The 25,859-nt window shown below is 38.5% G+C and overlaps 1 protein-coding gene across 1 annotated transcript; it reads left to right on the top strand.

Moving 5' to 3' along the window:
* Positions 1 to 10,952: 10,952 nt before the first annotated feature.
* On the top strand, positions 10,953 to 11,537 carry LOC101545265 (keratin-associated protein 27-1). The gene has a single exon (XM_004618998.2). The coding sequence runs from the start codon at positions 10,953 to 10,955 to the stop codon at positions 11,535 to 11,537; it is 585 nt and encodes a 194-aa protein (XP_004619055.1).
* Positions 11,538 to 25,859: the final 14,322 nt, after the last annotated feature.

The raw sequence follows: 25,859 nt of genomic DNA, 5'->3' as shown, positions 1-25,859 counted from the left end.
CAATAACTTAACATCTTAATATTAGTTATTTTTGCATGGACACAATAAGAGATACATTGAGGCTTGCAGAGTGATTCTCCTGGGAACATCTTGCCACAGATCCAGACTACAGTGCTCAGGCCAGATTAATCTTTCCTAATCCTATTATTATTAGTTAATAATAACTACATCTGATTCTAGTTATTACTTTTTTGGGTCCTGACAGAATTTGTTCATGACCATGCTCTTAACTTACTGTTAAGCATTATGGCACTTTGGCCAGGCCCATTTCGATGCCCGGGTAGCACATAGCTCACCGCTTGCCCTGGGTCCATCCAGTCCCTCATCAGGACTGTTGTTCCATTGTTCATTGATTTTGCTCGAGCAGGTGCCAGTAACATCTCCATTGGGAGACTTGTTATTGTTTCTTGGCATAATTAATATGCCACGGGTAGCTTGCCAAGCTCTGCCATGTGGGCGGGATACTTTGGGCAGCTTGCCAGGCTCTCAGAGAGGGATGAAGGAATCGAACCCAGATTGGCCACATGCAAGGCAAATGCCCTACCTGCTGTGCTATCACACCAGTCCCCAAAGGACTTAAGGAGATGAGAAAAACAATATTTACCAAAAAAAAAAAAGTCAACAGAACACAAATAAACACAGGAATGGGAGCACTGTGATGAGAGCAACCCAGTAAACCTAAGCTCCCTGTGGCAAGGCAGAAAGGACAAACCAATGTATAGGGTGGCACACCAGCAGTGCTCAGGGATGACTCCTGGCTCTGTGCTCAGGGTATACTTCTGGTGTTATTCAAGAAGCTGCACTTTATGCTAAAGATTGAGCTGAGGTGAGCCACATGCAAGACAAAAGCCTTAACACCTGTAACATTCATCTGGCCCAAGTGACAATTAAAAAAGAGAGAGAGATGCCTACTGGTTATTTAAAACACACAATACTTTTCCTGAAAAAAATGGAAATATCTAAGGAACAGTTTGCCTGAATAACATAATTTAAGGTGGGCATAATTCAGATCACAGTTAGTCTCCTTAAAGGAAAATGTAGAAGCAGAATTGGACAATATCTTATTCTTTTTTAAAAAAAAAATTTTTTTTTAGTTGAATCACTATGTGGAAAGTTACAAAGTTTTCAGACTTAAGTCTCAGTTATACAATGCTCAAAGATCATCCCTTCACCAGTGCACATATTCCACCACCAGGAACCCCGGTATACCTCCCCCCACCCCCACCCCCCACCCTGCCTGTGTAGCTGATAAATTTCACTTTACTTTTCTCTTTACTTTGATTACATTCAATATTTCAACAAAAAACTCACTATCATTGTTTGGAGTTTACCCTCCCAAAGTCAGACCTGTTGAAAAGGAAGCATTTAATACTTTGTTTTCCATTGCTGACAATGAAGAGACACGAGGTCTCTGTGTCTTGGATTTCTGTATTTTAGTAACTAAGTCCAGGGAAATTTCTGCCAGAAATTGCATCACTGCAAGCTTATATCTCCCTTTTGTGGTCGTCATATCATGGCGGCCGTGGCTCAGTTCACAGTCTAGAGACATTTCTGCAAGAAACTGCTGGTGCCCAAAGTAGTTTAGCTGGCCTCCCGGGCCATGGTCATGCAGCAGCGGAGAGGCCGCACACATGCGGTTGCAGGGGTTACATCTCAGCGGGGGGCTGAATATCTTATTCTTAAGCCCTGGTGCACATTCATTTTAGCTTAATCAGTTCACCTTGCTTTAGTTGAACTACTAGTTAGTCTAAGGTAGGAGGAAAAATATCCACAGGCAGAAAAAAAAATGGTTCAGTAAGTTTACTATGAGGAAATTCTCCAAAATATTTTCCCAAGGTCCTTTTATAGACTTAGGTAAGCCATGATGGTATTCTGAGTTCATGATATTACCAGACTGTAATAACTGGTATGATGAATCAGGCATCTTAAGCATAGGTGAAATTAAACATACATGACATTTATGATAATAAAATGAATAAAATGGGTGAGTGTTCTCTTATGTTACTGCTTAACTCTATTGATTTGGTCACCTTAAAGCAACCTGATTTTTGTAAAGTTCCTTGGGCTTGTATGGGCCTCCTGAAAAGACAGGAGTCTCTTGAGTAGATGATATGAATCAGAAGGGATTAATTTAGAGCTTTATATCATGCTTACACATATCTATAGTAACTGTGTAGCCCACTAAGTTCTTCTGCTTTGAGGAACGGGTCACTTATATTTTAAAATCTGTATGGAAAGAATGATGTTGCTTATGGTCATCGTTCACTGCCTGGTATTCTAAGTGGACATTACTATGCCCAGGTTTTGGATCTGGCTAGTCTAAGGGCACCCCAATTACTGCTCTCAGCAATCTGGATAGGATGAAGTTATCTGATTATGATCGATATGAAATAAGGACTAATGAAGAGAGGTGCTTATGGTACAGTTTTCAGCTAAGTTTCTAAAAGCAAATATCTCTTCTGCTAGAGTTTGTCAAGGCTGCATCTCTCTTATGTATTACCTGAAAGTTAAACCATGGAAGGAAAAATCATGAGACATAAAGAGAATCAGAACATAAAGAGATTATCTTATTGCTGAACTTTGGTGTTTGTAAATCAATGCATTTTTTCACTAAAGTTAGTTTGAACACAATGTCATTTAGCTAATATATATATATATGTACATCTATATATATTTGGTAAAGAGGCTTTGATTTAAAATCCAAAAGAATATCTTCACTCAGTATGAAAATATCTTAACATAATATTATGGATATTTGAAATAGTATTATGGATATTTACCAGATATGATATTTCATCTCACTACTTAGTACACATTCACACCACCAGCTTCACTTCATTATATTACCCACATTCAATTCTTTGGATATTTTGTATACTCTGAATTCATACATCACAGAACCTTTAGAAAGAACTCTATGCCCCCTTCATCCCTAAAAAAATACAGAAATAGAATTTTTATTCCACTTTTTAAGGTAGATATCACAATTAATATAGTTTATAATTCTATACACAATCAATGAACACATTATTAACATAATATGTATTCTCATATTTTGGTAATAACAAATTAAAAAATTTTAAGACTATATGTAAACTGAACTGTTTGCTTTTCTTAACTCTTGTTCTACCTTCACTCAATACAACAGAATCTCATTAACAGAATCTGATCTGACAAGTAGTAAATAATAAAAGTTAACAAATTAATAATAAAATTTAGAGAAGACAACACTACTGAGGATATGTAATGCCAGTGAAATACAGCACATATGCATTTTTCTGATTGAATTAAATTTTTATAAGCAAAACATCATGAATGTTATCAAAATGCTGATCATTACTAACATAAAATATTATTTAGGACAGTCTCAAACAATATAACAGCTGCAAGATATGTAGGACAAAGAAGTCTGAAACAAATCTATATTTTTAGATCACAAAACATGTAGAAAAATAACCACACTCTAATCTCAAAGTCAACCCAAATCAACTGTTTCTGGAGAAAAGAACAAAAGCAGGTACACAATTACTGTAATACACCATTGATGGGTTAGCATTCAGGACATAATAGAACAAGAGTCTGAAAATTAGGGAAGTTATTACCTGGATGGTTGAGATACTAAGATTTTTTTTTTGGTGATAATTCCATAGGAGCTACACAGACACTATGTAATACTCTTAACATTTTTTTTTTTTAGCCATTTGCGTCAAAGTCAGATATAATTGAACTGAAAATGCCCAAGGATTATCCCAAGCAGCACAATTATTTAGAGACAGTCTCAAGGCAAGTGAGGCTGGTGTGTGTGTGTGTGTGTGTGTGTGTGTCTGTGTGTCTCTGTGTGTCTGTGAGTCTGTGTGTTTCTGTGTGTCTCTGTGTGTGTCTATATGTCCGTGTGTCTGTGGTAAGGGGGAGGTATGAGGGGAGCTGGCATAAAGAGTTGGGGGAGTGAAAATCAAGATGGGATTTTACAAAGTTACTGTCTCAAGTCCTAAAGAACATTATAGTCAGATCCACTTTCTAGACAGAGGAACTGAGGTTTGAGAAGACTCTCACTGGCACAAGCACAGGCTCAGAGAGAGCTAAATGCCCACTGAAGAGAAGCTCAGTAGGCACAAGGGTAATGACAGAACCATGAATGTGGATCACCAACAATTACAAGATTTTCCCTTTGGCAACATCCTAGCAATGGTTTCTTCCCCACATGGAATGCTCCACAGGGCAGCAGTTGAGAAGAAAAACTATAAAACCAACTCTTCAAACACAAGGCACTTTCCCACTGGGGTGGGGGGATAGCCCGCATCTCCACCCAAGATGTGTGTTGTATTCTTGCTCTTCCCTCTAGACAATTTTTGCGTCTCTGTCTCCCTCCCCCCTCCCTCCCTCCCTCCCTCCTTTTCTCTCTCCCTCACCCCTCTCTTCTCTCACATACACACACACATACACACTTTCTGTCACACTCTCTTTCACACACTCTCTCTCTTTCTCCCTTCTCTTTCCCTCCCCACTTCCTTCTCTTCCTGCCTCCCTCATGATCTGTAAGTAAAACTGTTACTTCACTATTCATTTCCTCCTAAAATTCTTCTCAGTGAAGGAAAGCGACAGAAAAGTTTGATCTGACTTTCGTTTTTCTGAAAAGAGCCATTTCTCACTCCAGTCTGAGTTGCCCTGAGAAATTGGGGGACAGGAATAATTTCTCATAATGGCAGGGCAAGTGGGATTCAGGTGCAGTCTGACTCCAGCATTCTGGGGCTGGTCTGGTAAGACTTTAGGTCTGTACCTTGCGCATGCTCAGAGTAAACTTTCATCTGTCCTAGATTTCCTCACGCACTTCCCTGGGGGACTGAGATGTATGGAGAGTGAAGCAGTGTCTTCCTGAAGCTCTCATCTCTTCATTCCACACTGCACATTTGTTATCTGCAACACTTTCATTTTATGCAGGGAGTCTCTTGCCCGCACACCTGGCTGTCTTCCCCAGGGCTCCTTGGAGGGGATGGGCTCCAGCTTCCCTCCCCACCCCGAGCAGAGCTCTCGGCGGCCGAAGACCACCGGAGCCTAGCTACAGCCATGCTGGAGGCCCCTCTCCACACATTCGGACAGGCCTCACACATGAAGGTACCAGCAGAGGAACACAGGTGTGTGTAATCCCATCAATGGCCAACATCCAGAGAGAGACTTAAAAGCAAGCTCTCTGAAGCGATATCTTTAGCCTACTTCTCCCTCTGGGAGAAACTGGCAATCTTCTGAGAGTTTCCTGCCCACATGGGACAGCCTTGCAAGCTTCCCATGGTGTATTCATATGCTAAATCCAGTAACAAGCTGGATCTCATCCCCCTGACCCTGAAGAGCCCCCAGTGCAACATCGTTAGGAGGGCCGAGTCCAGATGGACTTCTAAGATCTCAGGGAAAGGAAGAAATGAGATGTTACTGAGCCTGTCCAAGAAATTGGTGATTAACGGGATTTCGTGATTCGTAATTCATGAACACTTTCATTATCGTCTTCTAAAATGACCTTTTGGTAGACACAGAGAAGACAGAAGAGATAATATTTTCATTGTTTATATAAAGATCCATATTATTGTCCTAGTGTCATATTGTTGAGTATTCAGAGCATTTAGATTTTCTGCCTCCCCCCCCACCATGAGTATTACATTCCAGAAGTGTTATATCTGCTTTATTTATTTTACAGACTGCTATGTATCTACAAGAAATTAGACAGTTACCTCAACACAATGTTGAGCTAGATCAATGTGCTTTTGGCCAGGAAAACATAAACATCACTTATTTCCAAAGTGACTTTCAAATACAATAGAACTTTTCATTTAAAGTAATGGTTTCTAATAGGCTGTCTTTGGTCTGCCTTATTCAAATCTCCATTAGTAAATGTTAATAAAAATTATGTGACTTACTTGAAAGTTCAGATTTCAGCTAGTAATAAGATTAGATAAGATACTATTTAATGTTCTCTTCCAGATAGAAGATAGAAAATCACTGAAAGTGACAATTGGAAATAATCGTAGAGATTTTCTCATCTAAATGTGTTATAGTACATGATAGTCAGGGATACAGCATAATCTGTCCAAGTTCATAGGATGAATTAGTGGAATCAACAGAACTAGGAGCTATTTCTTCACTGTTCATCTCATCATCCTCTATTGCTATGCACTGCATTTATAGGGTTGACTTCTTGGAGGAGATGTATAGGGTTAAAATAACTGGAGTCATTTAATATGAGCTGACTGGCAAGATAAAATCATGACAAATACTATGTAAACCAATTGTGAAAGAGCTTGACTGAATGATGTCACTTTAAGGTGACTAATTTTTAAATTCCATTTTAATATGGGTGAAGTGATTAGGGGTCCACCATAGTCCATAATTCACAGGCCATGGTTTATAGATAAATAATCAAATATAAAAGCAACATAAACCTTCAACCTTTTTTTTTTTTTTTTGCTTTTTGGGTCACACCCAATGATGCTCAGGGCTTACTCCTGGCTTTGCACTCAGGAATTACTCCTGGCAGTGCTTGGGGGACCATATGGGATGCCGGGGATTGAACCCAGGGTGGCCGCGTGCAAGGCAAACGCCCTACCCGCTGTGCTATCGCTCTGGCCCCTAAGCCATTCAACCTTATAAACACTAACTCTGAAGCTCTTGAGAAATGGCCATAGTGTGATGAGAGAGATCTTTACTAGATGATAAATGATTCAACCATAAAAAATGCAAGACAATATTATATATACATAAATGATATAAATTTACAACACACAGAAAAAAGCTATTTATTTTATAATTTTATAAAAATCCCTGACCAATGTTGTTATAAAAGTTATCTACTCTGTGAGGAAAACATTAGCTTCATGACATATAATTTCTACTTTTATTCATATAATTTAGACTTTTAATCTACTAATAGTGCAGATTATCTGACAGTTAATGAATATTCTCATTTAATCAGTAAAATTATTTGTGAGATGATAACTTTATAATTCTCAGTTTAAAAGGCAGAAGTGTCACTGTCACTATCATCCCGTTGCTAATCAATTTGTTCCAGCAGGCACCGTAACGTCTCTCATTGTGAGACTTATTGTTACTGTGTATGGCATATCCAATACGCCATGGATAGCTTGCCAGGCTCTGCCGTGCAGGCGTAATAATCTCAGTAGCTTTCCAGACTCTCCAAGTGGGCTGGAGGAACCAAACATGGGTCGGCAGCGTGAAAGGCGAATGCCCTACCACTGTGCTATCTCTCCAGCCCAAAAGGCAGAAGTGGAAACACAGAAATTTGAAGTAAAGTCTATTTGTTTTTTTTTTTTTTACTATCTGAAATTTTTATTTGGCTCTGCTATAAAATATTTATTCTTTTTTTCAAAATTTTTTTATTGAGTCACCATGTGGAAAGTTACAAAGTTTTCAGGTTTAAGTCTCAGTTATACAATGCTCGAACACCCATCCCTTCACCAGTACACATATTCCACTACCAAAAATCAAAGTATAGCTCCACCCCGTCCCCCCACACCCCTAGACCCCCCCTGACCCCCCCCGATAAATTTCACTTTACTTTCACTTTGATCGCATTCAATATTTCAACAAAACTCACTATTATAGTTTGGAGAGTCTCCCCCCTAAAGTCGGACCTGCTGAAAAGGAAGCATTAGATAATTTGTTTTCCATTGCTGAGAGTAAAGTCTATTTGAAGGCTTCCATTTGGCTTAGAATCCTGGTAGTTTCTAAGCCAATGTCAAAACTCCACCCCCTGGTGACTAGGAGGTGACCCTGCAACTGCCCTGATTTTCAACCTCAACTCTAGGACATGCATTCAACCATTCAGTAGCAGACTATTCAGTCACCGTAAGCAACTGCTTAACTATTTTTATATATTTCACAAGAATATATTAATAGTTAGGCTGCCTATTATCCAAATGCTTATGAAGCAAGTCATTTTTAGTAGGCTACATGAAAATAATTCTCAGGTGACCAGTTGTCTCAGTCTTTGTCCTTCCAGAACAATAAACCGGGCAACTTCTTCCATAAATGTGCCAGCCTCCAAAAAATCTGAATTTACTCACTTCCTCAGGACTGCATGCTTACACACCTATTAACTCAGCCATCAGTGAGGAAGAATGCAAGGCAATGCCTCATCTCAAAGAGAAAAGAGCTCAAGGCATGGTCTCATTCAAAAATGACAGACTTAACCACTGTTTGAGAGATGGGGAACTGCACAGCTATTCACATTTACTACCAATTTCGAGGTTAATAAGAGCTTGTCAGCTGGAGATGGCTGTGGGCACTCTGGCCTAAGGGATGCCTTGTCTTTGCCTCTCAAAATTTGGCAACAGGATCTGTGCTGACAGTGAAAAGTGCTTTTTGGCAGGCAAAGCTTTTAAGAACATGCCTATGTACAATCAAACATTATTTCAAAATAATTGACTCAGTATGTGCCATATTAATAGGCAGCTTCCTCGATGATTTTACTCTTATTTCACAAGGAAGTTCAGCAAGTTTGGTTTTTAAGCTTGCCAATTCTTGGACTCCCGAATAGATCAAGGCTTCAGAAGAGCATTTATTCACACTTTTATAGATTCATATGTTTTATTTAGCCCCTGATATTCATTAAATGCGTCCATGTGTGTGTGTGTGTGTGTGTGTGTGTGTGTGTGTGTGAGGGCTTTGAAGTCGTATCCCAAATATATATCTTACTCCAGGCTCTGAACACAGGAATTACTCCTGGTGGTATTTGGGGACTGAATCCGGGTCAGCTGTGTGCAAGGCCAGCAAGCACCCTTCCTACTGTTCTATCACCCCTACCCTTTCATTAAGCTTTCAAAGCACGCTTATGGCCCTCGTACTGTGTGTCAACAAGGCATTCTGCTCAGAACTGGGAAGACAATAGTCAAAAAGATATATCTACTTCCTATTTATATCGAATTCACAGTGCATTGGAGATAACTTCAAGAAGGAAAAGAAACTGTCCCTGAGAATGAGATGTGTTTTAAGGAAGGTTATAAAAGAGTCACTGTGAGATGTAACTCGAGCTCTGACACAATGAGGAGAGATTCTGTAGAGAGTAGGAAGGGGCAGTGAGTGGATGAGAGAGGCAGGCTGCTATATGAGCAAAATAAGGGAGCAAGGAAGCTCTCTGCTTTGAGCACTCAGTAGAGGCCTATAAGAATAGATCACATTTTACTTAGGCAAAATGACAAGATTGGGAGATTAAAAAAAAAAAATCCAGGCAACAGTTATATCCTACAAGATTCTGAAAACCAAGCTGAGGACAATAGATCTTCTAAGGAATGATAATCTACTTAATCCTTTTAAGTAGGAGGGCTGCAGGCTACAGTGAAAATATCCTCAATAAATGAAAATAAACATAAAAATTAATGAGTTGCTGCAGAGTTCATGTGAAGGGCAAATTGGCTCTTTAATCACACAAGGATGATCATTCAAAATTAAAAAAAATGCTTTGAGTGTTACAAAGGTATTACACAAAGTTTGTTGTCTGACTTGTCAAACTGAAAGTATTTGGATGTGTGCGTTTAAACATGAAATGTTTCCATCCAGATTTCCTGAAGTTCCTGAAGGTTCCAAATGTTCTTCAACTGTAAGAAAGTGAAACCAGAGCGTTGAGTAAAAAACATACTTATTTGTTTCTCTTCCATAAACTGAAATATGTAAATCATTGAAATTATACTGGTATATCCTGTGCTGTAAATATGTAATGATGTTAAGAATAGCATGCCAATATGTGAGCTATGGGGACTGATTCTCAGTCACAAATGATACACTGAGGGAATATAAATAGAACGCATTTCTAAAATTGGTTTGTTACAAAGACAAATTATCAACCTTTGGCATTCCCATATAAAAAGAGAAGCATTAATTGGTATAAAGTCATAATAAATACTACAAATTAAATAAGAGTGTTAAAATGCACTAGGGATTAAGAGGCCTGGTCTGGTACTCTCTGTACTATCTCTTGGCCTCAGTAAGACATTTTCTGTTAATCCTAAATGGCTGTAGCGAGACACAGCTCTAAGTTTGTACCTTTTGACTTAGTGTAGTTGTTTTTGTTTGTTTGGGTTTTTTTTTTGGTTTTTGTTTGTTTGGTTGTTTTTTTTTTCTTTTTGGGTCTCACCCGGTGATGCTCAGGAGTTACTCCTGGCTCTGAACTCAGGAATTACTCCTGGTGGTGCTCGGGGAACCACCTGAGATGCCGGGGATCCAATACAGTTCACCTTGAGCAAGGTTGTTTCCTACCTGCTGTACTATCACTCCGGCACCAACTTAGAGTCTTTTTAACTTAGCATTGTTTCATTAACATGTTTCTATATTGGAAGTAGACAATGTTCTGAAATAAATTCTAAGTCGAGAGATCATGGGGAGCTCATGAAAAGAGTACATTGATATATGTCCATTCTAAGATGAAGGCAACAAAATGTTAGATAAAGAGGGAGATGGTCGTAGTCAGTGTTCTGGGCAACAGGAAAAAGGAGTTTCATGGTCTTACTTTCCTCTTACCTCCTGGTTCAACTGGAAAGATCAAGATGTGAGTGGAAATTTTTTTATTTGGCGGTTTTTCACCTATTTTACTCACATCCATGGTGAGTAAGAATAACAAAATAACGTTCGCTTGGGAGGCATGTTGGGACTCGTTCTTGACAAACTCCACCCAGTGACTCAGCTTTGGGGTTCACATGAAAGCTAGTTTGAAGCCTCAAAATGGACTCACTTCTTGGTTAACAAGACACCATCTTCCTACATAACGAAGCCAAGTGAGCCAAGTGCTAATAAGATGTTACCCTTCAAATTACTTAAGCAAAGAGATGAAAAAAAATGCTGAGAAGAAGCCAACACCCAGATGTCCGAGTATATAATCTTCCTAGCAAAAATTTTACTCTGCAGACCGGACATTTTCAACACCTAACTAACTCCCAGGAAAGGTTTTCAGCAAGATGTCCCAAGGCCGCTGCTATTCTCTCAGAAGTACCTACAATGCGCCACCCCTGTCTGCCATCAACCATGGATGTCATCCTATCAGCTTGGAAGAAGGATTGATTATACCCAGCAGCTGCCATGGCAGAACCTGGCTCCTGGATAATTTTCAAGAATCCTGCAGTGAGACCAGCTCCAAAGGCACCAACCGTGAACAGGAAATGTGCAGGGAGGAGGGATGTTCACAAACCACCTGCCACTCCGGAGGGGTCCAAACGGCTTGTTCTAAGTCCAGGTGCTGGGAAAAGACAACGTGCCAATCACAGAGTTCCTCGGCAACGTCGGAGTGTGTGTCTCAGTCTTGCCAGCCAGGGAACAGCCAGCAAATGGGTTTTGGAGGGCAGAGAGGACCAGCATTCCTGGTGAAGCGTTGTCCGCACGACACGTACGTGAGGAAGAGTTACCAAAGTCTGGAGTGTCAATCTAGCCAGTGCCAGTCTCAGGGTTCCGAACCCCGTGCCTGTAGCCTCGCCTCCGCAGGGAAACGACTCCTGAAATCTTCTAGCACTCATGAGCCAACTTGCTGTATTACTGGTGGTTTGTAATTGCGACTGAGCAAAATGTGCAGAATGTTTCGGAGAGATAACGTATTCTAATTTGGATACTGATTTCCAAACTAGCTAGGTACTTTGATTTTTAGAAATACCAGTTACTGAAAATGCTATTGTGATTTTGTGGGCACTCCTTCTACCGTCTTCAATGAAAGGGTTGTTTAAAATTAAAAAAAAAAAAAAAAACCCAAAAAACTTCTGAGATCATTATAGGAAAATATGTTGACGATTGGAGGTCAGTAGGTCATTATTTGTTGTAGTAAAATTGTAATTTCAATGTGGAACTAATATGAATTCTTTAAAAGAGAATATTACACTGGTTACTATTTGTTAAGATGGAAACACAGCCTTATGTATGGAAGTGATTACTTGACATTATATATGAATATTAAGAGTTTAGCATTAGCTCTATCTTACATGCTACTAAAAGTAGAAGTTCACTTAATTTTTCATCTGGATTCAACTCTATCAGTGGTTTCACATGTAATTAATAAGAATGGTACACAACTTAAATCCACGTCTATTCATAATCTATTCACTTTTTAACCTACTACTATCACAAGACTCTCCTATTCATGTGTCTGATGGTATCTATCACTTGTTTTGAACACGGAAATTATTCATCGCTTCCATGATCTTCATAACTGCATGATAAGTCCAAGTTGAGCAAATTTGATGAATTTATATTATACTTTTCTTCTTTTGATTATTTCTTAAGTATTTTTGAATTGGGAAATTCATTAAATAAATTTATTTCATTTAAAATTGCAAGTTCTTTCTATTATTTCTATTCAATGTTTTGTGGGCATTATGTTATGGTTTTTATTACAATTGAAAAAATGGCATATTCTGAAGAATAAATATTTTGAAGAATTTTATATTTTGTTTTAAATTTACAATATTTTAATGATATTAATATTTAAATAAAATTTAATATTGTATTTATTTATGTATTATGAACATTGTAATTATAGATTTACACATTTATGCTTAATTTTTCTCCTAGAAACTAAGTATAATGAATAAGAACATTTGAATTATGTTAACTTATAAATGTTAACTTAGATATAAATTTAAATATAGCATAAAATTTAAATATTAAGTTTAGGAATATAATATTTACATAATATTTAAGAATATTTATTAATTAGGAATATTTATAACACCTTCACTTATCACAGTTTGTATAGAATATGCAAACATATTCATAACCATCAATATATGTTAGAAAAATTATTCAATATGAATTCACACAGGGAAGGAAGGCTTGAAAATACATTAAAACTTTTTTTTTCTTTTTTTTGGAGGGTCATACCCAGCGATGCTCAGAGGTTACTCCTGGCTCTGCACTCAGGAATTACCCCTGGCGGTGCTTGGCTTACCATTGGGAGACTTAAGAACAGTTAATTCTGCAGAGGAAAGTTAAACATTGCATCTACAAATCACCCCTTCTACACACATACATCTGTAGAAGTTGGAGTTGAGAGGGAAGCAGAAAAAAGTCTGGGTCTGAACAATAGATTTTGATTTTGATTTTATGAATTAAAAAAGTTTGATTCTATGAATTAAAGCAAATGGCAGTTACAACAGCAGAACAACCCTGCTGGAAGAAATGATAACTTCAATCTCTTAGCTGGACCAGCAAGACCAGTAACATAAGTCTGGCAACAGAATGGTTTGCTGAGAGCTTCTTAGGACTCCAATCAAAATCATCATGGAAACATAGTTGAAGTTTGTTTACAGTGAATATCGTTGCTAATGGTACTAAAATAGAATTGCTTACAAGTCTTTGAGGTCACTGTTTCTGTGTTGGAAAAACACAGACTATTTTATTTTTCACCAAATACAGGTCTCTCTCCCAGGTATTACTATTTGATTAAAAGCAGCAATGTGTTGGAGCAGGCAGTGGGGTACATGTGAAAGTCAGGCAGTGGATATATAAAAGGAGACAGACAACCAGACTGAATAAAATCTACGTTTTACTATCCTACTCTGTCATCATTTTAGACCTTAAAGTGTTCTTTCTAGATTGAAGTTATTTACCCCTCCAGAAAGAATTTAGTGGGATATGGGACTAGTTTATAATCTAATCTACACAGAGTACAGTGGAACTCTTTAGAAAGGAAATAAGTGGACTTGGGAACGAAAGGTTGCTGGTATTATGATAAAAGTGGTTGAATGGGGCCAGAAAGCAAGTGCAGGGGACAAGACATTTGCTCTGCAATGCAACCAATCCTGGTTCCATCCCCAGCTTCGCATATGTTCTCCTGAGCACTGTAAGGAGTGAACCTTGAGCACAGAGCCAGGAGAACACCTTCAGCAGAGCCTCTGGTGTGGCCCATAATGAAAGAAAGGAAGAGAGAAAGAAAGAAAGAAAGAAAGAAAGAAAGAAAGAAAGAAAGAAAGAAAGAAAGAAAGAAAGAAAGAAAGAAAGAAAGAAAGAAAGAAAGAAAGAAAGAGAGAGAGAAAGAAAGAAAGAGAGAGAGAGAGAAAGAAAGAAAGAAAGAAAGAAAGAAAGAAAGAAAGAAAGAAAGAAAGAAAGAAAGAAAGAAAGAAAGAAAGAAAGAAAGAAAGAAAAAGAAAGAAAGAGAGAGGGAAAGAAAGAAAGAGAGAGGGAAAGAAAGAGAGAAAGTAAGAACAAAAGGGAGGAGGGAGGGATGAAGAGAGAAAAAGAGGAAGGAAGGAAGGAAGGAAGGAAGGAAGGAAGGAAGGAAGGAAGGAAGGAAGGAAGGAAGGAAGGAAGGAAGGAAGGAAGGAAGAAGGAAAATGGTGGTGGTGATCTGAAACCATACTCGTTAGCCAATTTAGTGTAGTGGAGGGAGACAACTGATTTGGACTTTGTTGAAGTTCAAATTTAGTATCACTGTATCACTGTCATCCCATTGCTCATAGATTTGCTTGAGTGAGAACCAGTAACGTCTCTATTGTGAGACTTGTTGTTACTGTTTTTGGCATATTGAATATGCCACCGGGAGCTTGCCAGGATCTGCTGTGCGGGCGAAATACACTTGGTAGCTTGCAGACCTCTCCAAGAGGGGCAGAGGAATAGAACTCTGGTCAGCTGTGTGAAAGGCGACTGCCCAACCACTGTGCTATCGCTCCTTTATTACTTCATTGTATTTGCTTGTTGGACCTTGATGTCATTTTCTATGCAGGTGTAAATTTGAGGGCAGAGACTAAAGAAAGATCATGATAGTTACAAAAGATGTAAATAGTTTAGGGCATGACTCAGATAATCTATGTAGAACTCTCATAAACTATAGAAATAATAACAGTCATTACAAAAAGCACTTGGGAAATTTCCTGCCTCTTGTAGGATTCCTGCATTAACATTACTTGCCTTAGGACCTTTAAGGTGTAAACAGCTTTAACACATACTTTTCTCCTAAGAGCCAAGTACAGTGAATCATAAGAACATTTCTTTGGCTATCAACAGTATCTATCAACACTTTGCCAAGAGTCTTTAAATAGCTCTTATTCATTTAGTTCTAATTATTTCTCAAATGTGATATGTGATTTTTATGATTTTCAACTAAAAACACCAAACTTGATAAGTACAATTTTCCAACTTCCACTTTTTTTCTACCAGAAGGAAGACATTACTGAGTTAAGAGTACTTTCTAAGATAACACACATAGTAAATGGTTCTGATAGAATTTTAACCCACGGAGTTGTGCTTTAAAATTTGAGTGGTAAGTCATAGCAATCTAATTCTATTATAATTTTATAATTAGTACTCAATATCTGTTCAAATATGTACAAAATCTCTGAAATAGGGAAAGTCTACCCTATTACCCAATACAATATCATTGAAAATTATTGATCTGGCCATATTGTGAAACTTATAAAATATTTGATTAGATATGTTATTTATAAACCAGAAAATAAATGCTAGAAAGAAGTGATCTACATTATGTTGCATAAAATATGTGTTTCATATCTTAAAAAATAATATTAACTTCAACCTAAGAAAAACTAGTACTATATAAATATTGTGGTGGTGTTTATGTGGTATGAGTCAGATTTTTCTACAATGTAAGCTCGTCTTAAAGTTGTTAATAATTCTGTTTTCTCATGTCTATTAGTAGTTTGTCCTTTGTTTAGTTAAATAATGTTCCTTTTGAACGTCTTGTGGTCATTTTAGTTCTAATGGAACATAAGGACAGGGTTTGTTTTATGTTGTGTCAGGTTTATTGATGTTATTGTTGAAGCTAAAATATCCTATTAGTTCTGTTTCTCATTCTTACCTTCAGGTAGTCCCTATTATACTCACAGTTTGAATTTTTTATATGTCAGAAGATTTTGTATTCTGAGACCCAAGTGGAAATTATGAGGACTGAAAAGAAACATAGCTAAGAATGGACAACACAAAGAAAGAATAGTAGAAAATTAATAACTTACTACTACTTCTGATACCATAGATTTTGATGAGCAATAAACTATAACATAAGTGAATAAATATAAATTGGATAACTTCTAAAAATAGATATTAATTTAAAAGATATGGACCAGTGCCCTTGTAGGAGTACAGTAAATAGTAATTGACAACAATAATGAGAGAAAAAGACTGAAAATGAAAGGAAATGGTAAGAAAACACCCCTCTTGGCCATCCACTGCCTTGTCACTATTGATTTAGGGATGCTTAAATGTGCAGTTTATAACCCTTGAATCAACCCTTCTTCCACTGAAACTCAGACTAAACTTTACACTAGGGTGGTTAACTATTGTCCTTATTTCCTCCCTACCTTGAATTATGGACTGGAACAATAGTACAGTGGGTAGGGCGTTTGCTTTGCACCCGGCCGAGCCGGGTTCAATTCCTCTGTCCCTCTCGGAGAGCCCAGCAAGCTACCAAGACTATCCTGCCTGCATGGCAGAGCCTGGCCAGCTCCCCATGGTATATTTGATATGCCCAAAACAGTAACAATAAGTCTCACATTGGAGACGATGCTGGTGCCCGCTCGAGCGAATCAATGAACAAAGGGACGACAGTGCTACACTGCTACAGTGCTACCTTGAATTATACTCAGACTGACACTTTATGTTTTAAGAAACTATCTATGCCTAATGCATGTGGAAATTCTCCAAAGAAAGTGCCTTCCTCTGGATTTCATGTATTATTAAATTAAACTGCAGGGGAGACTGGAAGAAATAAATTTGACTTCTAACTTTATATTCACAGGTGCTAGACTGGGCTTATTTCATGAGCACATTTATAATAAATCTTAGGGAAGTTTTGTAATAATCACAGGTGTACTTACCAGATTGCTGTAAGTACATCCATTACTGCCGAGAGAAGTATTTCCTTGGAAAACTTTCTCAGGAAATAGAAAGAGACACCAGCGAGGTTCTTTCATTTTTCAAATCTTTTTTTTTGTTCAGCAGCTTGCTTACCGTGACCCTGCCCCCAGTTTCCTTTCTCCCCCCGGGTTTTGACTGGTGGTGGTTTGGTTCCCAGGAGGCCGGTTTAATTTTCTGCATTGAATGACTAGAGCAATCAAAGCCCTGATCTTGAGAACTGAGGTCCTGGAGGGGTTTCTAATGGAAGGCCAGTGCTCCGGGCCCTCAGGCTCCAAGTGAAATGTTAGGCAATCAAAAAACAATATACTACGCTCTGGCCTCTTGAGCTTTCCACTGGAGGACAGATAGTACAGATGTCAGTAAAGTTGTGTTTAGTTCTGAAAAATGTCCAATCCGAGGAATAAGCTTCCCACACCTCCACTAGATCCCCGCTGATCTGTGTGTCGATCAGTTTTGCACGGGCTCTTCTTTTCTACACAGCTACATTTTCACGGAATCATCATTATTTTTCAGTGGTTCGACACTGATCTCATTCACTTGAGCAACCTGCTTGCCCAGGTTCTCTGATTCCAGCAGAATCATGACCTAGTGACTCTTGAACCATATCTCAGAGTGTCTGTCATAGATGTTTATGCAAAAAAATATTTCAAGGTACTAAGCACAATAATTTTTGATGGGCCATATATGTACATTAAGAGCCTCACATAACACATAAAAAACCTTTATTGGGTCATAAATGTGGCTTATCCGAAATGAATATGCCAGCTGTAATAAACATTAATCTCTCTGCAGAATTTCAAGTGTCTTTTAATGAAGGTTTGGATATTGTTTGCTGAGATTCATGGCTTGTTGGGTGATAAATATGGCCATGGCTCCTTGTTGTAGGGATTCAATGGGTACTTCCTGACGGCTTGAGGATCCATCGTCCCTGACGGCTAAATCACTGAGTTATGTTTATTACCATTTTTGCAACAGTGAGTCAGACCAAAGCCTGCAGTGATGCCAATACTCATTACTTAAAGCTTCTAGGACAGAAGGGGATCTAGCACTAAGTGTGGGTACTTTGCACAGAATCTACATTAAGGTCATCTTGCCTTTCAATAATTACTTAAATAAAAACTATAGCTGTCATGGCCTCTGGAGTTATTGCCATGTTTCTGCCATCTCCTTTAATGAATATCCCCCCCTCCCCCTGTGAGCCTCAGAGGTGCCCTCTGCTTGGCTAGTATATTCAAGGTAGAATTCCTTTCTTGAAGGCTGGTAAGAAATTGAGCTGGAACCAGCAAACCCGTTCCCAGCTCCCAGGAAGTCCCCTAGAGCTCTTCCTGGTGTTATCAGGACCTATCTTTTTCTTCTGAGGTCTTTTGTCCCAACTACCCAATGACCTGCATTTAGAGCTTTGGGCTAGTGGATCACAGCCTGTCCCAGGTTTTACAGATCTCATGAGCTGACATTTTGGACTCATCCTAAATGACCCCATTAACCAATGAGCTGCTGACCCTGTTAAACAATGAGCTACATATTAAAGAGCTTTTGTTTCCAAGTTCTTTCACTCTCTTCTCTCACTCTCTCTTTCTCTTGCCTTTCCTTGTTTTTTTCCTCCTTCCCTCCCTCCCTCCCTTCCTCCCTCCCTCCCTCCCTCCCTCCCTCCCTCCCTCCCTCCCTCCCTTCCTTCCTTCCTTCCTTCCTTCCTTCCTTCCTTCCTTCCTTCCTTCCTTCCTTCCTTCCTTCCTTCCTTCCTTCCTTCCTTCCTTCCTTCCTTCCTTCCTATTCTTGAACTTTTTGGCTTTGTTGGGGGCCCCTGTAATTCGCAGTGTTTTTGCAGACAAAGCATGTGCACTGTTAGACATTTGAACTTCTGGCCTCCAAGTTTTATTCCCTACAATTTCTAATTCCTAAATACATAAGAAACGCTAATTTCTGAATGTTCCTAAATACTTCTACTTAGTCTTGTTGAACAAAGTGGGTAGTATTCTGAATTATGCTTTATAAAAGTATTGCTTGAAAGAAATATCTGGTCTACCTAAAGTGTTACTTATTAGCTGTAAGCTTTTATTGATTGAATCATGGCTCAATTTTATTCAGTATTTTTGTGTGTTTAGTGCCCTTTCAACCTTGAAATCATGTGTTCAATAGTACCATCATTTTATCTTTTAATGGTTACTGTAGCATCAGTGTATAATTATTTTCTTAACATTATAATACATTGAATTCCAGCTAAGTTGTTATTCAGTTATTACTTAATTAGATATAGTGCCCTGCTAACCATGTAATATGGTCAATGGGTTTACTAAATCCAATGGATTTCTCTAAAATTCTATTGATGACCCATATTGTACTCATATTTACTTTTCCAGGTGACAGTTTGTAAAACTTCATCCTTGTCTCCACAGGAATTATGAGAAGGTTTTGAGTGCTTGTGGGGAAGGGAGCAGACGAGCAGGGATGTGATCTAGAGTGGTTAAGCTGAGAGGCTGGAGCGATAGCACAGTGGGAAGAGCATTTGCCTTGCATGTGGCTGACCCGGGTTCAATTCCCAGCATCCCATATGGTCCCCTGAGTACCTCCAGGAGTGATTCCTGAGTATAGATCCAGGAGTAACCCCTGTGCATCTCTGGGTGTGACCCAAAAAGCAAAAAAAAAAAAGTCATTAAGCTGAGTATAGATTTCTAGAGATTTGTAGTGACTACCCAGCCTGGCCAACAAGTTATACTCACCAAACCCCAAACCCCACAGCCAGATTGGGCAAAAGTTCTTTTAAATACTCATGCAATAAACAGCTAATTACTTTTGCTTAGTGATTAGTCAGGGGCATACTTTATTTTATTATTATTTTTTACAGTAACAAAGTGTTCATGTTTGAGTTTCGATCATACCATCATCCAACACCCATGCCTTCACCAGTGCACATTATCCACCACCCAAATCTCCAGTAACCTCCCTCCCCACTGTGTGGCAGACAATTTGCACAATACTCTCTTTCCCTATTTTAGTTACTTCAGAATTTTGAGACCAGACCCACCACCACTCATACCTGACGAAAAGGCAATGCTAGACAATGTGTTTTGTATTGTTTGTTTGTATGGATGCAATAGAATGTCCCGTGGCCACAAGAGCGGCTGTGCACCTTAGGAATTCTAAAATTTTAATAATCAGGGCTGGAGCAATAGCACAGTTGGTAGGGTGTTTGTTTTGTGCACGGCCAACTCAGGTTCTAATCCCAGCATCCCATATGGTCCCCTGAGCATGTCCAGGAGTAATTCCTGAGTGCATAGCCAGGACTAACCCCTGTGCATTGCCGGATGTGACCCAAAAAAGCAAAATAAATAAATAAATAAAAATTAAAAAAATAGAATTTTAATAATTAGGGCCTGAAGAGGTCACTGCAACAATTTGCTCAGGACAGAGGTTTGTTTGTGTTTCTCTGGCTCCTGGCTATATGGGAGCTTAAGTAAATGGTGGCCGGGTGTGGCATCATCTAGAGTCCCTGGGTGGGGTGATGGCAGAGTGCCCACTCCTCCCCCGTCCCGAGAGGCCTGGTGTTTGGTGACACTGTCAATCGTACCTGGAGCAACCCGGCAGAAATGGTCCATTGCAAAGTTCAGGGCCATCTCTATCTCTGCAGAAAGTTGCTCAGAATCAAGGTTCATTTGTGTTGTCCTTACTAATTTTTTATTATTGTCAATACATCAAATGAGAGTCATCTCTGGACAAGAAATTTTGTTAAGAAATGTTTGGTAATTTTCATGATCACTGTGTTTCTTCTTTTGGGGGGCTATAATTTTCGATAGCACAGTGGTTGGGCTTTCACCTTTCAGGTGGCTGACCTGTGTTCGATTCCTCCGCCCCACTTGGAGAGCCTGGCAAGCTACCGAGAGTATGGAGCCCGCGCGGCAGAGCCTGGCAAGCTACCCGTGCATATTGGATATGCCAAAAACAGTAACTATAAGCCTCTCAATGAAAGATGTTACTGGTGCCCACTCGAACAAATCAATGAGCAACAGGATGACAGTGACAGTGATTATGCATAATATTTAAATCCTGAAGTCAATTTATTCCTGTTCAAATCTAATATTATAACTCTACAGTTTAGGTGATTATTGTAGCTATCATTATGTCCTTTATTATGAATATAGGTTCCCCAGAGTTTTGTGCCTCACATTAATTTCAAAGTACCTTACAGTACATGTCTCATATCAATATCAAGGTACTGATTTCGGATTCTTTAAATTAAAGGTTCATTATATAATCCAAGCACATGAATTTCCAATAAGAAAGAATTCTACATTATTTTCAGAATAGCTCTGCATTCCTGTGGTGAGATTTAGGAAAAAATAATTGAAGACATATCTTTTTCCTACTTCGAACAAGGGACTATATATATGCATATACATGTATATATATACATATATTTACTATTTCTGGTAAATAATTATTAGGTTTTTGTCATATTTTCTCATTGATTAACTCACACAAATATAACATAAGTTCATCTCTAAATATAGTAGTTAAGGAAAAAGATGCGAGAACCTTGTAAAGTCCCATGGTGTATTAATATGCCAAAACCGGTAACAAGCTGGGTCTCATTCCCCTGATCCTGAAAGAGACTCCAATGCAGCATCATTGGGAAGGATGAGAAGAGAGAGGCTTCTAAAATCTCAGGGCTAGGACGAATGGAGACTTTACTGAGACCACTAAAGAAATTCTATGATCAACAGAATGATGATGATGATGGTGAAGGAAAAAGATGAGAGTTTCTCAAACAATGTGAAACAAACTTCAAAAAATATCTCCTCAGCTTCAGATTTTAGGAAATAGCCTAGATGTAAAAATAACTTGAATTATTTAAATTGACAGTCTTTCAATTAAAAATTACTATCCTCTATGAGAATTATAAAATAATGCTTCATAAGGAATGCATATTTTGGTCTTGGACTCTCATTCCCTTTAAAGGATGAAAGTTCGTTAGGCCCACAGACACAGAGGGTACCAACTGATTTTAGTGGTGCTGTTGAGTTGCTAACAAGCCACAGCATTACCATTTTGGTCTTATGTCATACTTAAGAGAAGCATCTAGAACACCTCTGTCATCTAAAATGATATTTCTCTTTGTAAATTCTCTCCCAATCATTGCTGTGTGCTCAGAGTCAAGGGCAAAAAGTTGGCAGGAGTGGTTTCTGTGCTGTAAGGTAGAAAAAAATTTATGGCAACCTGGAGGTGAACTGCATTCTTACCTTGGTGCTAAAATGTGTTATGTAGTGAAAATCCAAGACGGGCAAAAAAAAAAAGACATGGTCATAGACATAAACTCCTGTTTCTGTGGAATTATAGTGTATATAATTCTAGTGTATATAGTGAATGGTTCTCAAAGAACCTAAAACAATCACTGGCTCTAATTTTATCAAAAGGGTTAGAGTTTCACATCTAGATTCTAATCAAATTAGAAACATTCAGAAAGCATACCATTAAGACAATGATCATTCTGAATCGTTATTCCTCCTCAGCTATTTTCTATCATGTATATTAAGCTACACAGAAGTCTGATTTGTGAAATATCCGACAAATTAAAAAAAAACTTTAAAATGCACTTAATAGAAGAAAACATTGAATTTTTTTATTCATTTTTGAATGGCTATTTACAGAAAGAAGAACGGGCATTCTTAGCAAAAAAACACAAATTAGGCTATAAAGGCTTCGCAACAACTTTACTAAGAAGAAAAATTATATACAAACTAAGTAAAACAGAAGGTATATGATGGTCTGCATATAGAGGATATTTAAAGCAGAAATGAGTCCAAAGGAAAATAAATTACTTCTTAATGGGCACAAATAAAGCCTCAGGTTTTGTTTGACCTGAGCTTAAAAAACAAGTAGACTGGGTGAAAGCAGAAACCAGGATAAAAGCATTCCAGACAGCAGACAGGACAGGGAGCCAGCAATGTTAAGAGACATTTTCAGAGAAAGGAAACAAAAGTCCTCTAGAGTTTCACATAAAGACCTGAAGGACTTATGGTTAACAAGTTGGACACATACCCTGACCAGCATTGAAGGATGGCTTTCCACCATGACAAAGAGAGCTGGAAATGATCACTCTGGTTAAGACCTTCATGCCGATGGGGCTGGAGTGATAGCACTGTGGGGTAGGGCGTTTGCCTTGCACACAGCCAACCTGGGTTCGATTCCCAGCATCCCATACGGTCGCCCGAGCACTTCCTGAATGCAAAGCCAGAAGTAACCCCTGAGCATCCCTGGGTATGACCCAAAAAGGAAAGAAAAAAAAAAGAACTGCATGCTGAAAACAGGTAAAGGAATAAAACATGATAAGCTTTCAGTATATGTATTGCAAACCATAATGCCCCAAAGGGGAAAGAGAGAGATGAAACCGAGACAAAGAGAGAAAGAAGAAAAATGCCTGCTATACACAGGCTAGGGGTGAGGGTGACAGGAAGTAAACTGGGGACACTAGGATGAGAAATGTACAGTGGTGAGGGGGCCAGTTGTCAGAACATTGTATGACTGAAACCAGACCTTGATTAGCTTTGTAACTGTATCTCATGGTTACTAAAACAAATATTTTTTTTTTTTAAAAAGAGCTCTTATAAACAAAGACTAGTGATTTTGTGGGTACTGGAGAAATAATCAAGATCATTAGAATGGTGAGAGAGGGGAGAGAGAGAGAGAGGGAGAGAGAGAGAGAGAGAGAGAGAGAGAGAGGAGGGGGGAGGGAGGGAGAGAGGGAGGGAGAGAGACACAAAGAGACACAGAGAGACAGAGAGAGAGATTCCCTGAGTCCTGTTATACTTTCTGTTAACATCACCCCTATAATTTTATAGAAATATTAACATTTCAGAAGATCTAAAAATCAACCACCAGTAACTTTGTAAATCTTGGCTCTTTAACAAAAAAATTTAAATGGAATAATTTTACAAAATAAACATTATATAACATCTGTCTGGACCAGTATGACCAACAACTCTTGCAATTATTCATTGTCAAGTTCTTGTAAAATTTATTCGTGGGTCTTTTTAGCTGAGGTACAGTTGGGCACCTGCCATTCTTATTAAAATATTCTTAATCAGCTCACATAGAGCTGTGATTTGCCTTTAATGACACTAAAGTTTAAGAACATTTTAACAAACTTTTTCTTACCTAAAACAAACAAACCGAGTATATTAAGTCTTATTACCAAGGGAATGTGGCATCATAAATGAAGCTGAGTAGTGGAGGAAGCTCGAAGTTTTGGAGACAGTAGTGTGTTCATATCAACTGAATAAAGCTTAAGCTGTCCCTGTGGAATGATCTAGCACTCAGTTTCTTAAATTGTAGGTTTGTGACTCCAGATGGCAGTAAATGAAAGTTTGGCACTGTGAAAAATTTGGCAATAGTAGAAAGTTCTGAATGAGCAATGCACTGTAGCACCATAGCACTGTCGTCCCATTGTTCATTGATGTTCAAAATTAAACCAGTTATATAATATATATATATACACACACCCATATATACATATATATATATATATATATATCACTTCCACTGTCATCCGTTGCTCATGGATGTGCTCGAGCGGGCAGCAGTAATGTCTCCCTTGTGAGACTTCTTGTTACAGTCTTTGGCATATCGAATACGCCACAGGGAGCTTGCCAGGCTCTGCCATGCGGGTGGGAAACTCTCGGTAGCTTGCCGGGCTCTCCGAAAGGGATGGAGGAATAGAACCTGTGTCGGCCGCATGCAGGGCAATGCCCTACCTGCTGTGCTATTGCTCCAAATTAATTTAAAATTAAATGTATAATGAATTTGAGATATTTCTAGCAGTGTTCACTGGAGTTACTTTTCTTGGGAGAAAGAGAATCACACATAGAAAGTGTTTCAGGAGCCTTGAAAATGTGGACACAGAGTTCAGGGACAAGAGAAAGCATGCAATCTTGAATTAAAACGCAGATACTTAGAGTTATTAACTGAGCCATTAAAATGAAAGAAATGCATATCAATAGGAATGTGAGAGAAAATAATATTAGACATACTTATATTTTGGTATGTGTGAGAAGGAGGTAGATGTAAAGAAAAAATGGGTATTTTAGGTGGTTTAAACAGAACCATGAGATTAGATCATTACTGAATTTAAAATGAATACTTTATATCTAATTTTACTAACAGTGTCAAATGTATAATGGTATTAAGACTGAGGATGAAGGAAATACATTTATAGGAAATTAATTATTAGTAAACTTTAAGAAACAGCTTAAATATTGGTGAAGATATAGATGAATAGGTAGATATAGATATAAATATTGGTGAAGATATTTGTTGGTGAAGATATTTTTAGCCATACCCAGCAGTGCCCCCGTCTCTGTTCTCAGGGCTCACTCCTCGTGCTGCTCAGGGGACCATATATGGTGACAGGCCTCCAATCCTGAGTACACCTTTCTTGGCTGTGTATAAGAAAAGTGCCTTGGCAGTTGTACCATCTTTCTGACCCAAGGAGTTGCCATTTTCAGGAGTATCCCAACAACTTGAATTCAGATATTTTAACTTCCAATCTCTGAGAAAGAAAACAAATAAAATACTTTATTTACTACTTTTTTTCCAGGAAGAGAGATTTATATATAGCTGTGCTCAGGGCTTACTTCTGGTTCTGGTTCTGTACCTTACCAACTGCATTATATATATATATATATATATTATGTATGTATATGTATAATAATTATATATATATGGGCTGGAGCGATAGTGCAACGGGTAGGGCATTTGCCTTGCACGAGGCCAAGCTGGGTTCAATTTCTCTGCCCCTCTCAGAGAGCCCAGCAAGCTACAGAGAGTATCTCATCACCCCCCGACAGAGCCTGGCAAGCTACCCGCGGTGTATTTGATATGCCAAAAATAGTAACAACAAGTCTCACAATGGAGATGTTATTGGTGCCCGCTCGAGCAAATCAATGAGCAATGGGATGACAGTGACAGTGACAGTGATATATATATATATAGAGAGAGAGAGAGAGAGAGACATATATATGGTT

This window comes from Sorex araneus, chromosome 2, assembly GCF_027595985.1.
Source record: "Sorex araneus isolate mSorAra2 chromosome 2, mSorAra2.pri, whole genome shotgun sequence".
NCBI classification, from domain to species: domain Eukaryota; kingdom Metazoa; phylum Chordata; class Mammalia; order Eulipotyphla; family Soricidae; genus Sorex; species Sorex araneus.
The sequence above is the reverse complement of the archived record's forward strand: the minus strand, read 5'-3'. Positions and strand labels throughout refer to the sequence as shown.

What these genes read in the sequence shown, in the direction of transcription:
- LOC101545265 (XM_004618998.2), top strand. Translation starts at nt 10,953, where the DNA reads ATGTCCCAAGGCCGCTGCTATTCTCTCAGAAGTACCTACAATGCGCCA.